The sequence below is a fragment of the Aspergillus steynii genome (genome assembly GCF_002849105.1).
Source record: "Aspergillus steynii IBT 23096 chromosome Unknown P170scaffold_4, whole genome shotgun sequence".
Lineage (NCBI taxonomy): Eukaryota > Fungi > Ascomycota > Eurotiomycetes > Eurotiales > Aspergillaceae > Aspergillus > Aspergillus steynii.
In genome coordinates, this window is record NW_020194401.1 from 3,352,510 (window position 1) to 3,366,618 (window position 14,109).

Below are 14,109 nucleotides of genomic sequence, written 5' to 3' on the forward strand. Positions count from 1 at the left end.
AGGTATTCAACCTTATAAAATATTACTTTTATAACTATGGGTAGGGATTCTTAAGGCAAAGAAAGAAATAAGAAATGTAGTTTATATTATAATATAGGATATGAATGCCTTTTTATCTAGACCACCTTATATATTCTATTTTATAAGTAAGCTTTTATATACTAGGCCATATATATTTATTTAACTTAAGATTATTAGACTAAGAAAACTATTTTAAGAGAGTATCCTTCTTGTGAGAACGCTCTTATAAGGGAATATACTACGAGAGCCCAGACTTGGAAAAGACAGCCAGCCAAGAGAGATAAGGTTATATGTTTAGCCCCCCGAGACCACCCTGGTAACAAAACCACGCAATCAAGATCTTAGCGCTCACATTCCCTCACACAGAGTCTGCTAGATTAGCTGGCAAAAAAACGGTTGGCTGCGGTGCACTGCGGTGGGTACCCGCAGTCCGCGTCGCTAACTTCAAATGTACTAGTCTCGATCATAATGAAGTCCGCCCACCACTCGCTGCCTTGAAGCGCAGCGCATCATGATCACCAATTTGACCAGCACAGCTCACTTCAGACGTCTCCATATATCTGCTGCCCCCCAGAGAGCGGGTTTTGATAACGCACATGTTAAAAATGCACTCTCACGATATCCAAACATGCCTCGAAATTCCTGTTCCTCTTTCGATGAAAGACCGAGTTCGTGCCCCGCCGGCCTGCCTTCCTATCAGCGGAGATCACGAAGCCATGGAGATACTCGAGAAATTCGGCAAAGTTCTACTTCGACCTGAAGACGAAATCACTCAGGCGCAGAACTTGGCAGCCGGCTTTTCGGACATCGTAGTTCTATTAGAACGTCCACGCCACAGAAGAGACCACAAATTCGACGTCAGTTTCGAAGACTTTATCAAAAGTTGCAAGACACTGTTAGCGGTCGACGAACTCATTCGCTTCGCTAGCAAAGGTGCCCGAAGCATACATACTGTCACCGTACTGGACGCATTCTCTTATCGACCTGATAAATATGCAACGGAGGAAGATAAACAATGTCATGAAGTCCTCGCGCAAATTTTGAGGGCGAAGAAACCAAAAGTTATATTAAGATGTCATCGTGACGCATATCACGACGAGTGGCTGAAGCGAATAGAGCTGCCAGGCGAAGATTATCGACTTAGGCGCAAGGAAAGCTCTATTGTCGACAATCATACCACAGTCGTGTTACAATCTTTTCATCCATCATGCGCTGTGAACAATGCCGACTGCAGACCCGAATACAGGGCGTTACTGATGTACCATTTTGTGGCTGCATTTTCTGAACTGACGTCCAAGTTTACTCTTCCAGAAACAGCGGAAGAGATAAGAGAGCTGTGTCTCACTAAAGGTGAAAGAAGGCCCGAAGACATCCACAAGTACGAACCATGGCAAGCTGCGAGCGTTATCTCACGAGTGTTAGAGAAGCCGTACCCGAACGGTGTAAAGTTTATTGGGTTTGCAGATGAGACCCCATCCGAAAGTCGCAGCACACAGATTAAAGCGTCCACTGCTTTGTATGGGTGGTTAAAACGATTGTTTGGGAATGCCAATTACTTTAGTGGTCTCGCTATCGCAAAAATCGTCTTGTTTCTCTGGAAGCGACATTTTCAAGAAGACCCCTTATATGACCACGTAATGTCGTGGCTTGTATTACGCGGCAATGAGCAAAAGGATTGGTTTGCGTGTGAGACTCATCTAGTTCCCGACAAACGCACTATAGAAGAGCAATTATCGGGCCTTCAGTTATCAACACCATCTATCATACGCGACATCCGGACAATTAAGGACGAGGTATTAATATTACTTGGTCGGGCATCTGCGACCCTTATAAGAGGAGAGCATCTTGCAGATGATTGTCGCGCTCAATTAATTGATTCTTATGAGAAGCACAATGAGCTCGTTTGCAGCCATTTAGGCGAACTGTCGATGAGCGACATCAACCATGCAATGCATATAAGGACTCTGTTGATTTCTTGCGAGGTGTCTTTATCCGCAATCAGTGACCAGACTTTTATATCGAGGAAGCAAGATTACATCGACGCCATGCTCTGCCTTAAAAGATTGGCTGAGGTTATTGATTCTACTTTGCTAAAGTCATCGGACTAGAGGAGGAACTTCTGTCTTTTCAGCAACAGCAGACCCAAGAGCTTGAATTATTCCCTCCGTAGCCGGCTCAGGAGACCCAGCTTCTTCACCGGATGCAGGAAGCAGCTCTGAATCATCAATATCACCGGGCTCAGATCCTTGGCTATTTCATCATAGGCAACGTGCTAATTACTCCCCGGAGCCGCCGGAGTATAAGCCATTGCAGACAGGGCCCAGCTACGACATCAACTGCGTGAAGCTACGTGTAAATTCAATAACCCATAAGGAGAAGACGTATTTATCTAGGATAACGAGTGTGCTCAATTTTTAGTCTAATTAGTGAATCATTTCCACATCAAGCGGAAGATGGCCTTTTCCAGCAAAGGTACGGCCCTCATCGAGGAGTAAATTCGGCATCATGCATCAGAATCTCCACATTCCACGCCGCGTAATCACTCAATACCTTATGAAATATGGGTATGCTACCGCTTTATATACACTAACAATTCCATTCACTTGGGCATGATCAAGTCCATAATCTCATTTCGGAGATTTGAAGATGGAAAAGGCCGCAGGAACCGGGGCTTGTGGCCAATGACATTTGAGGGTTAATAGCCAGGGCCACCCATCGAAGAGACGAGTGGCTGCGGTGCAGTGCGGTCCGTACCCACAATCCCGCAGACACTCACCCGAATAAAGAGCAACTGCGGAAAGTCCCCCAGTTCTTCCCCAAGAATCAGACTCCGATCCAGCAAACAACTTCATAAACGCCCAAAGATGATCAAATTCATATCCCAACGCACTGAAAGTCCAGTCAGTACACCTCTTTCCGATAAAGCGCGGAACTCAAGACGACCTTTCAGGCATAGTAAAGTTTATCGTGACAACCTAAGCTAACTCATGTGTATTGCCCTCTGAAACCATCCTGGTAACAAAACCACGCAATCAAAATCTTGGCGCTCACATTCCCTCATATAGAGTTGTCCGTAAGAATACTGTACTAATCCCCAGCACCACGTAGAGCTGCCTGCCCATGCTGGGGAAGAGACCAGGGTGAGCGGTCACTGTCGGCTCTGGATAAACATAACTCCGAATAAGGTATCGATATTTCTCCTCCAATTATAATGGAACACATGCTAACTCTTAACACGTAATATATTGAAATGAAGAAGAATGAAAGGTAGAAAGAAGAAGAACATACTTTCAAACTTGCCAACTTTAAGTGATCCTTCAGGATTCACAACCTTGTATCACCACCCGACACTTCCTTCACCAAAGTCCTCGTCGCTTCTTCAAGAATCTGGTGAGAGAATGGCAAAAGAACAAGAATTGCCGTACATTGAGTATGAGTTACTTCCAAGCAATCATGATTTACATTGACGCATAGTAGATTTTTAGATTCGGAATTCGCCTCTCTTCGGGCTGGTCAAACAGGATGTCCATTCAAGATCCACCGAAAACTGCTCAGCTCGAAGTCCAAACCATTGAGCGCGGCCTTGGATAGTGAACTCAAAGAAGGCCAGAATGGTGTCTATGCGTTTGAGGAGGTAACGGAAGAAACACTTGCTCGGTTTGTTAAATGGGCATACCGAGGCGATTATCCAACTCCGATCGGCAAAATCCAGACTGTGCAAGCTCAACATTTCCCGGATGCTGTCGAAGCGAGCATTAACGGGAAGTCGACAGTCACAACTCCAGAGACAGACTTCACATCAGAGAATCACCCCCTTCTCGTCCACATCCGTCTATACATTTTCTCTCACACTTACCTTATCAATGAACTTCAACAGTTATCTTATAAAAAGGTGACCACATGTCTTACAGACCTAGACAAGCCAGATGGCCTGGATATACAGCTTGCAGTAGTTGATGCGTTAAGGCTTGCATTTTACAGGCTCCCCCAGCATGACTGTTTATTGGACTGGCTGGCTCAATACTCTGCATATTGCATTAACAAACTTCGGGTACAAGGTTCCTTTCATGATCTTCTCAAGGATTTTCCAACATTGAGCTCCCGTATGATACTTTCTTTGAGCCCGGCTTCGTCTCCACCATGGCGGACTACACGGCCAAAGTATAATTTTACCCAATACTCTGCTAAATGGTCGGGTGAATACAAGTACAACTTCTGACACGCTAAGCTGACGGAAGTGATAAACTGTGCTCTGATTTTGATACTGTGGCGAGGCATGGTCTTCTCGTGGATTTTCTTTTCTTTTCTTTTCTTTCTTCTTTGGCTGTTGCCCCATTACCTGCAGAATTCATTACGAGTCATGTATGTCTATCGTGCTTTTTGTTCAGATAATATCATTTGACTCCTAAAATCATAAATCTTTCTTCTACGGCGTGTAGTGCGACTTGGATTACAGAAAGAACTTCAAGAATAACGTAAGCCGTACACTGTTAGTTGTCTTGGGCTAACCAAGGTCGTCGGGCAATCTTTGCCAAGTTCCTTTAAAAAATTGCGTGCATTCATGAAACTTGTAACACGAGAAAAACACCACTTTCATGTGCCTCGGTCACGAAACATTGACAAACCTTCTTCTCATGGACAAATCTGCCCTTTCCACCGGTGGGTGGTCAGCGGCCTAGAGGCAGTTTGACCCTAGAGGCAGAAATTCAAAATATCATCTTGAAGCTATACAAACCAGCCAATAGGACTAAAATCGCACAAAATTCCATGATGGACAAATACATGCAGCCCTCCAAGCTGCACAGCAAGTTCAAACCCCGAATATCGCCAAAATCGCTCGAGAATTTAGGGTTCCTTACTGCACGCTATACGGCCGCATCCACGATCATAAAAAGTCTCGAAATGGTCGACCCCTACAAATAAAGCGTTTGATCTGGTGAATGTGGCCTCCAGATTCAACTGGATGGAATAAACTGATCTGGGGCTATACTCAGCAGCATGGGCAATTTGAGATATAGATAGCTCGTTTCTTTTCAACATGTCAGTGATAAATTAAATTTTAGAAAGCTCGAGTCTTGGTGCCGTGCTTGGGTAGGTAGGCCTCCCTAATGTAAGCGCGTAAATCGTCAATGGATAGTAAGGGACTGGACTTGGATGTGTCGCGATGCATATCGATTAAGGCGAGGGGTCAGCGTATGAATCATCATCATCATCTACTGTAGCCTCGCTGGCGAAGAAACGGGTGGCTGTGGTGCACTGCGGTGCGTACCCAACTTCCACCGCGGTTCTGAGGCACTATCTACACAGTGGCCGCAGCAGCTCAAGGATAATTGATCTCACTGGCCTTTCAGACCCACCGCGCTGCGGTACAGTGCGATCCGTATCCACATCCCGCAGACAACGTCCCCAGTTCCTCCCCTCTGATCCAAAAAACCTTTCATAGACGTCCAAGGATGATCAAAAATAAAAAAGTAGTACAGTACGGTCCACTTAACGTCTTAAGTACAGCTAGAAATTCCGGTTCAACGCCTCGTGATGATGAGTTGAGTTGGAGGGTGATGGTAAGATACCCATGGCTGCCTTGTGTGGTATTTTGGCATCCCTCCAGGAGGGGAGAAAATGGAGGGGAGGCCACTGATTGGTAGCCCCGCACCACTGGACATGTCAGAGAGGAATATTTGTTTGCTGCTTCAGCTGCATGAATGAGCGACAGCTAAATATTTTGTCAGATGTGGCACCATACACTCTAGGCGCTGTCTTCCATGGACTTCGAGGTCGTACAATGGTGACCCATGCGTGAGAATTAACTAGCTTTAACGCAATGGTTCCTGGCTTGCGGGAAATGTATCACTTCTTGACCCTCAACCGAGCATATACGCTACGAGATCGCTGACACTTTTACGTCTCTCATGGATCAGGGCGCTTCTTGTAAGGCAGATTGATGTGAAATCACGGAAAATGTTTGTCTCCAATGGTGTAACGATTACAACCATCACTCTAGTCCAGTCAGTCAATCGAGCCACCATCATCATCATGCATGATACTTTATCGTGCGGTTTTTATTTACCCAACCACGATGCGAAGTCTCAGATGAACACTGATTCCCCCTCCTCCCCACCAAAACTACGAGGACGACGGACGACGGGAATCCCATACTGTGATTTTGGCATCTCCCACCAACCATCCAAGCCTCCTTGAAAACTTTGTACCACAAAAAAGCCAGCGGAAATAAAAGGCAAATATTGGAAATATCCCCCTACATACCATAGGAAAAGAGAGTTTGAAGAGAGGGGTGATGCAGGTATGAGTTGTCCTGCAAGATGTTAGGACACATCAGATTTACAAAGTACAAGGCAGCCTTACGTCCCTCTTATCAGAGAGGATACCTGCTTGGCGTATCCAAGATTATCTTTGCCTTCTCCGGACAATCACCTCCACCCATCCATCCGTGCAACCTTCCGCGTTAGAAATATTTATGCTGTTTTAAGGATCAAAAGAACTACAAATTCTACAGCTGTCTCCTTTCACGATGACTCACCGCAGAAATTGGCGATCTCGGGGCAATACGAGCAACGGAGGAGGACCCAGCAGCTTCAGAAAGCGCAATCAGCCGGAAACATTCTGTGTGCACTTTCAGCGTGGCAGGTGCCACTACGGTGACAGGTGCAGATTCTCGCACGATGCGAATAAGGCTGCCGACTTCAAGTCAAACCCGGCTGCATACCATCCCACAACACATGATCTGGACGCTCGGAATCAATATTTCGACTGGAAGAGACTTCTTAGAAATGCCATTTCAGGGCCTGGATATTCTCGAAGGAAACATGAAGAGATCGTTCAATTCTGGAACGGGGCTCTTGAAATTCTTGAAAGCGACAGCAGAGAGAATCATCAATTCCTCGCCAAAGATCTTGTGGACGATAATCTTCATGGATATGATTTTATCCTTGCAACTGCGGATGCAGACAATCCAGAGGGAGTGCGACCTATTTCAACTTACGACGAGCCATTTCTTAAAGTCATTACCCATGCTTCTCTCTTGAACTGTCTTTCTGTCGATTCATTTGTTGGCACTCTGTACACATCCTTTGGTGGTACGAATGGAGATCGAGCAATCAGATATCTGAGAAGTGTCTGCCGGAGCCTAATGAGTAAAGGTGAAGAGACCAATGAAAATTTACCGGTTATCTCTCTGGACATGATGAAGTTACTGTTGAATACCCTATACCAACTCTTGTCAAGAGTCCGACGCGCTCGATTCCACGATGAAATTCCCGCACTGCTCGACCTAATTCGCGAAGTGCGCTCCCAAATCACTGAAACATGCTCGAATGCCGACATTGACGGACTTGAAAGCAGAATAGAAGTTATGCAGAGCCTGATCGCTAGCGCAAACAGCAGACTTTATACACCCAGGGCGCATGAGGAAAATGCCCAGAAGAGTGGATCAGCCCTTTCGTCTTTTCCGCTGGATATGCAAACCCCTGGTGGGAGACACGACAACGACCTCGCAGATATCTCTCAAGTTCAGATCCTTCCTACCCATGGAGAGATTATCAGCGGCAATTCAGAATACCTACCCTCTACCAACTTCCTTCAGCCGCACTTTCTCCCCGACCCTTTACAAAGACACATTGACTCAACATTCCGACTCCTGCGCCATGATATCTTCGGCTCAGCCAAAGATGTCCTTCGAGATCTGCTGCAGCAGAATGATTTAACACAATTTTCATATCTCTCAAGCAAAGATAGCGGGGCACATCTCTATCTGGGAGCACAGGTTCTCCAAATATTTATCAATGAGAGAAAAGAGCTCGAAGCGACCGTATCCTTTGCTACTCCACCACAAATCCGCAAAAAGACATCCAACGAGCAATGCAGATGGTGGCAAGACTCCAATAGACTAGAGGAAGGAAGCCTAGTGTGTTTCTTGACGTCCCAAGAAACTCATAGGAGGCTTATTTTCCTCGAGGTCACTGTGAAGAATGCTTCGAAGGACCGAGCGCACCAGAACAAGAGTAGTCTTGTGTCTGATAGGTTTCCACCTAGTATTACGGTCAAGCTTGCGGTATGCCTGCAACAAGAACTGATCCTCCTGGCCCGGCTTTACAGCAAGAAGCTTACCGGTATTCTGGTCGACTTCCATGGCTTGATCCCTGCCACTTTTGCCCCCATCCTAAAAAACCTTCAACGAATCCAACGCGAAGGAGAGTTGGCATTCCAGAAATGGATCTTGCCAGGCCGTAAAGATGATGAAAATGGTCATAGCATACCTCCCCCGGCATACGCGCGCAAACCAGGATTTCTCTTTCCTCTGACTTCGATCACAATTGTTGGAGCCGAAAAAGTTGCATTGGACCCGGGTTCCCCCGAGCACATTGACCTCTTGAAACTGCAAACTCAAACTGGTCTCGACCATGGCCAGTGTCAGGGACTTATCGCGGCTCTCACACGAGAGTACGCCCTCATCCAAGGCCCACCGGGCACGGGAAAGTCCTATTTGGGTGTTAAGCTTGTTCAAGTTCTCCTTGAGATCAAGGAAAAGGCAAAGCTAGGTCCAATTGTTGTGATGTGAGTACTGATTTCATGCCTTCTTATCCTTTACTCACGGGAATTACAGCTGCTATACCAACCATGCCTTGGACCAGTTCTTAAAGCATCTTCTTGATGTTGGTATCCAGAAAATCATACGCATTGGTGGCCGCAGTCAGGCCACTGAGCTTGAAGGCAAGAACCTTCGCGTTGTCAGTCAAAGCATTGGGAAGACGAGGGTGGAGTCGCAAACCCTCGGCATGTCCTATGGGAGACTTGAGAACTGCATGAAGAAAGCTGGATACGCAATGAAACCTCTACACCAGTCTCAAAAGGGCCTGTCTTGGGCGGCGATGGAGCTTTTCTTGCGCCGAAAATGGCCCATTATACATAAACAACTAGAGCGACCAGACACAGAAGGATTCACAACTGTCACTGATGACAAATTACTAAGCTGGCTGGGAGTCAAATCGATGACAACCCAAAGAGGCCAGAATGAGAGTGAAGTTGACGATGTGCGCTTGGAAGGCCTCACTCGCGCTGCGAATGAAAATATCCACAGTCTCTCGATACCGGAACGCCGGATTCTTGCATTGAGCTGGTTCAAGCAGTGGCAGGAAATCGAAACCGCTTCGCTTTTCGAGGCTCTTGATCACGCTGCAAATCTTCGCGGGGACATAAATGCAGTTCATGAAGAGGTCAACCGCCGAGCCTTGATTCAAGCAGATGTAGTAGGAATAACAACTACAGCCCTTGCACGTCATATCGAGACACTGCGAAGACTAGGAACAAAGGTCATTATATGCGAGGAAGCAGCTGAGGTGATGGAGGCCCACGTCATCTCAGCCCTCATGCCAGGAGTTGAACACTTCATTCAGATTGGGGATCATCGACAGTTGCGACCACAGATTCAAAATCATTCACTTAGTCTAGAAACATCCACAGGAAAGACTTGGCAGCTAGACAGAAGCCAGTTTGAGAGACGCGCTGTCGGTGAGCCAGGTCTCAAGCCAGCCCCTATTGCACAGCTCAATGTACAGCGAAGAATGAGACCTGAGATCTCGCAACTTATCAGGAGCGTCTATCCAAAACTGGAGGATCATGAAGGCGTGGTGAATCTGCCCAATGTTGTTGGAATGAGGAACAACCTCTTTTGGCTGGACCATCGATGCGATGAAGATTCAAGGGATGACGGCAGCCGTGTGAAGTCTCATAGCAACCAGTGGGAGGTCGATATGGCTACTGCTCTTGTTCGGCATCTTGTTCGGCAGGGAGAGTACAAGAGCACGGATGTTGCCCTCTTGACGCCCTATACCGGGCAGCTGCGGAAGCTCAGGGCATCGCTATCCAATGATTTCGAAGTTTGTCTCAGCGAGCGGGACTTGGAGACTTTGGCCGCGGATGGGATTGAGAAGTTTGAAGATGAATATCCCGAATCAAACGGTCGCAAGTCACTCGAGAAGAAGACGTTGCTGCAGACACTCCGCCTTGCTACCGTCGACAACTTCCAAGGCGAGGAGGCAAAGGTGATCGTTGTATCCCTAGTCCGCAGCAACTCAAAGCACAAGGTTGGCTTCCTACGCACCGAAAACCGCATCAACGTGCTCCTCAGTCGAGCTCAGCACGGCATGTATCTCATTGGAAATACTGAAACATACCTCAATGTCCCAATGTGGGCCGATGTCCACTCTCAGCTCTCCCGTGCGAATGCAGTCGGCACAGAGTTGGCTCTCTGTTGTCCTCGCCACCCGGACACGCCCATTCTCTGTGATGAACCCCACGACTTTGAGAGGAAGAGCCCTGAAGGCGGGTGCAGTCTCCCGTGTACCCGTCGACTCGACCCATGTGGTCATCAATGCCAGGCCAAGTGCCATTCGGCGGTCATGCATGATGGCTTTGCATGTGGGAAGCCTTGCCCACGTATCCGATTAACCTGTGAGCACGAATGTCCCAAGCTTTGTGGTGAAGATTGTGGCCCTTGCATGGCGAAGATTCAAGATGTGGAGCTTCCTTGTGGTCATATCAAGAAAGCGATATTTTGCCATCAGATGCCTAACTTGAAAGTCATTAAATGCGACTTCAAGGTCGAAAAGAGTGTTCCTAAGTGTGGCCATACAATTCAAGTTGGCTGTTTCAAAGACGTCACGTCCCCGATCTTCCGTTGCCCTAAGCCATGCACCGACATTCTCAGCTGTGGCCACAACTGCAATGATTGCTGTGGAAATTGTCTCGAGGAAGTCCGTGACGGAAGAAGAGTATTTAAGCACCCGAAGTGCACGAAAAGATGTGACCGCCCCCACGGTGTTTGCAATCATAGGTGTCCCAAGATATGTCATAATGAGGAGAGCTGTGGTTCCTGCGAGGCAAAATGCGAAGTAAGAATCCCTAGAATCCATCATCTGGTCATGTATCTGAAATATTAATCATATGTACAGGTTAGATGCTCACACTCAGCATGTGACTTGACATGCGGAAAGGCATGTGCACCATGCATCGAGAGGTGCACCTGGTCCTGCAAACACCAAGGGTCCTGCTCAATGCCTTGCGCAGCAATATGCAACCGGCTTCCTTGCAATGAGCGATGCACTAAGATTCTCAAATGCGGCCATCAATGCCCGAGCATCTGCGGGGAAGACTGTCCAAACAATCTGTGTCAAGCGTGCGGCGACAAGGGAGACGCCCGTGTTGACTTCCTCGAATGGAAAACCTATTCCGAAATCAGTCTCGATGAAACTCCTATCATTGTGCTTGGATGCGGCCATTTTTTTACAACTGAGTCGGTTGATGGATTGGTTGGCCTGGATGAAGTATACACGAGAGATAAAGATGGAAAATTTGACGGACTCCTAGATGTCTCTTCTTCTCTTGCCAGTGTCATACCATCGTGCCCGGACTGCAAGCAGCCCATTCGCCAGTTTGTGACGAAGCGTTACAATCGTGTTATCAACCGTGCTGTTATGGATGAGACTTGTAAGCGGTTCCTTATCAAGGGTCGCACAGACCTTGAAGGCCTTGAATCGCGTCTGAATGACATTGAAGACAAGCTCAACTCTGAGCGAGCATTGGTGGAGGTGGGGGACACTAAATTACAGCTCAAAGCACGATATGCAGCCTGTGCACGCCTTGCGAAGGAGGCTCTAGCTCTCGGCAAATCCATGGAGGCCGAGAATCAGCCGATCAAACGGCTCATGGATGCGATTGCCATCTACCAGAAGTCACCAAGGGACGAAGTAGCCTCCCTCTCAGCCCGAATAGAGGCGATGAATATAGCAACAAGAGGATCCGACAACCAAATCACCCTCGGCGCACGGTTAATTTACATCAAGTGCAAGGAAGTCATGTTTAGCGATGCCTTTAGAGTGATAGATTCAAGCGCAAAATCTGCAACGCTACCACGGCTAAGCTTTGCCAACCCATTATCTACCTTGATTCAAGACCTGAAGGATTGCCGAGACTTGATAACTCAAGCCAGTAAAGGAAATTTCTCCCGCATTGTCATCACGGCGACCATCTCATTCGCCAAGATCGCCCAGCTGGACGCGTGGTATCACCGCTGTCATCCAGGAGAAACAACAAGCGATCTAAATCTCGAAGGAAAAACTGGTCTAGAAAAGCTCGAAGATCGCTTCCAAACCACCCACGATCTCCTCGCCGCTGCGGTAAAACTCTGCGACGAACTGAGGAACTGTCCTGAGCTCCAAAAAAAGGTCCAGGAGATGTTATGCCTCTACCAGGGAACGCGATACGAAACGGTCACTTTAGAAGAACTTCAATCGATCAAGACGGCCATGGTGAGTGGGCGAGGAGGAATCGCGGCTCACTCTGGACACTGGTACAATTGCGTCAACGGACATCCGGTGAGTAAATTTCCCATTCCTCGAATTGTCCCAAGTTATCTTTGACGAAGCAAATAAGCTAAATAATTATATCTGTAGTTTGCTATTGGGGAGTGCGGTATGCCGATGGAGCAAGCTAGATGCCCTGAATGTGGAGCACCTATTGGAGGTCAAAATCACACAGCCGTTGAGGGCGTTTCTCGAGCGCGGGAAATGGAGTAGATGGAAACCATATTGTGTTTCGATTATGGAAGGATAATATATGTTTTCTTTTCTTTCCTGATACTGCACGTGAATGTACAGCCAAACTCTGGGAATGATTTTTAAATTATGCTTACTCTCTCCTGCTCAAAATAGAACCAGCAAGTTGAAGAGCCTTTGGGACTCCTCAGCCTTCGTCGTATGGAACGATGGAAACATCTCGAAAAAGGGTCAAAAGTCTGCGGAACTCCTCATACAACCACGCCGTTGCCTATCCGCAGATCTTCTTCGCTACGCCAACGGGGCGATGGATGGCTCGGTTACTTTTTTGCCCTCTTGACCGGCCTCACGGAACGAGTATAGACGCCAATCAGGATGAGAGTGTTCTGACAGTAGCGAGTGATTTTCACGTGAAAAAAAACTGATCTATGGACATAACACCTGTACCTCGCGGGTCTGCCGGTTACATTTGGTCTGGCAGGTCCAAGATTGGCCAGATAGCCGCGCCACGAGGTTTGTTGAACAATCTCTTGGACGACGATACCATGAATGCTGGCTATGTTTGTATAACCCATGATGCTCACCATGGCTCCATCGAAGCTAACCGTCATTTCAAATTCTTGTGGTCCAGTGGGCCAACCAATCGATGGCCGCTGCGGGATATGGGGTACCGCAGAAATGCAGGTCGTCTGTTCCAGAAGATACTCCCACAATAACAATCGTAGAGAAACCACCCCATTAGGGCTCTCTGTGATGTAAATCTTTAAATCTAGATAGAACCCAGCTGCATCTACTTGAGTGATTATTGTCTGATGACTCGGTAACGGTTCTCCGCAGCTAGGCAAATATATATCGAGATAAGCTATGCCCCGGTTCATGTTTTCGATGGGACTAGCCTTGCTTAAAATCAAAGAAATGCCTAATAAGAACTCATTCGCAAAGAAGCGTTCAGAATTTCAGTGCTCTTCATCAATTATACATACTTGGTCTTGGTTAGTTCTTCAAGGGCATTTATTTCTTCAAGTTATACAACCTACATCAACTCCTGCGCAGTATGTCGATCTTGCAATAAGCCTAGAAGATGGGCTTTCTGAACCCGCAATCCCCTAATGATTTATATATCTGCATAGTGGTCGAAGCTGCTGCGGTATTATAGAATGGTATATAAAGGCAGCGAACGAGGACTCAAAGGAAGGAATAAAACTCTTTGTCGTTTGGCTACAGCTTTCCGAAAAAGACTCTCTCCAGCGGTCGAGTGGACGAAGCCCAGCTTCATGCTTCACGTGACCGCATCAAAAATTTAGATGCGGTCACGTGTTGGACAGATGGCCGATACTCTAATTCCCTTGAATTCTCCTGAATTCTATTATGTTCTTACCAATGACGTCATCAAAACTGGGCCGACGTGGCAGCTCCTGATTGCAGGAAAATAGTTTCTCCCACAGTTTGTCAAGTTGCCTACTCAGTAAGCACTCAGGGTGCCCCACTAAGCACTCAAGTGTGCTTCAGGAGCATAAAC

General features: G+C 47.1%; 3 protein-coding genes across 3 annotated transcripts; all 3 read left to right on the forward strand.

The window, feature by feature from the left end:
* Nucleotides 1-539: 539 nt before the first annotated feature.
* P170DRAFT_437226 (uncharacterized protein) lies at nucleotides 540-2,380 on the forward strand. Its single transcript, XM_024849314.1, has one exon. It carries the CDS (start codon nucleotides 627-629, stop codon nucleotides 2,127-2,129), a length of 1,503 nt encoding a protein of 500 aa, XP_024704962.1. The 5' UTR covers nucleotides 540-626; the 3' UTR covers nucleotides 2,130-2,380.
* A 769-nt stretch (nucleotides 2,381-3,149) lies between these two features.
* On the forward strand, nucleotides 3,150-4,300 carry P170DRAFT_384849 (uncharacterized protein). Its single transcript, XM_024845692.1, has 3 exons — nucleotides 3,150-3,206; nucleotides 3,278-3,451; nucleotides 3,499-4,300. The coding sequence occupies exons 2-3, from the start codon at nucleotides 3,282-3,284 to the stop codon at nucleotides 4,238-4,240; spliced, it is 912 nt and encodes a 303-aa protein (XP_024704963.1). The 5' UTR covers nucleotides 3,150-3,206; nucleotides 3,278-3,281; the 3' UTR covers nucleotides 4,241-4,300.
* A 2,220-nt stretch (nucleotides 4,301-6,520) lies between these two features.
* P170DRAFT_384852 (uncharacterized protein) lies at nucleotides 6,521-12,643 on the forward strand. The gene is made up of 5 exons (XM_024845693.1): nucleotides 6,521-8,592; nucleotides 8,642-9,017; nucleotides 9,162-10,928; nucleotides 10,989-12,410; nucleotides 12,489-12,643. Exons 1-5 carry the CDS (start codon nucleotides 6,551-6,553, stop codon nucleotides 12,609-12,611), a joined length of 5,730 nt encoding a protein of 1,909 aa, XP_024704964.1. The 5' UTR covers nucleotides 6,521-6,550; the 3' UTR covers nucleotides 12,612-12,643.
* The last annotated feature ends 1,466 nt before the right edge of the window (nucleotides 12,644-14,109 follow it).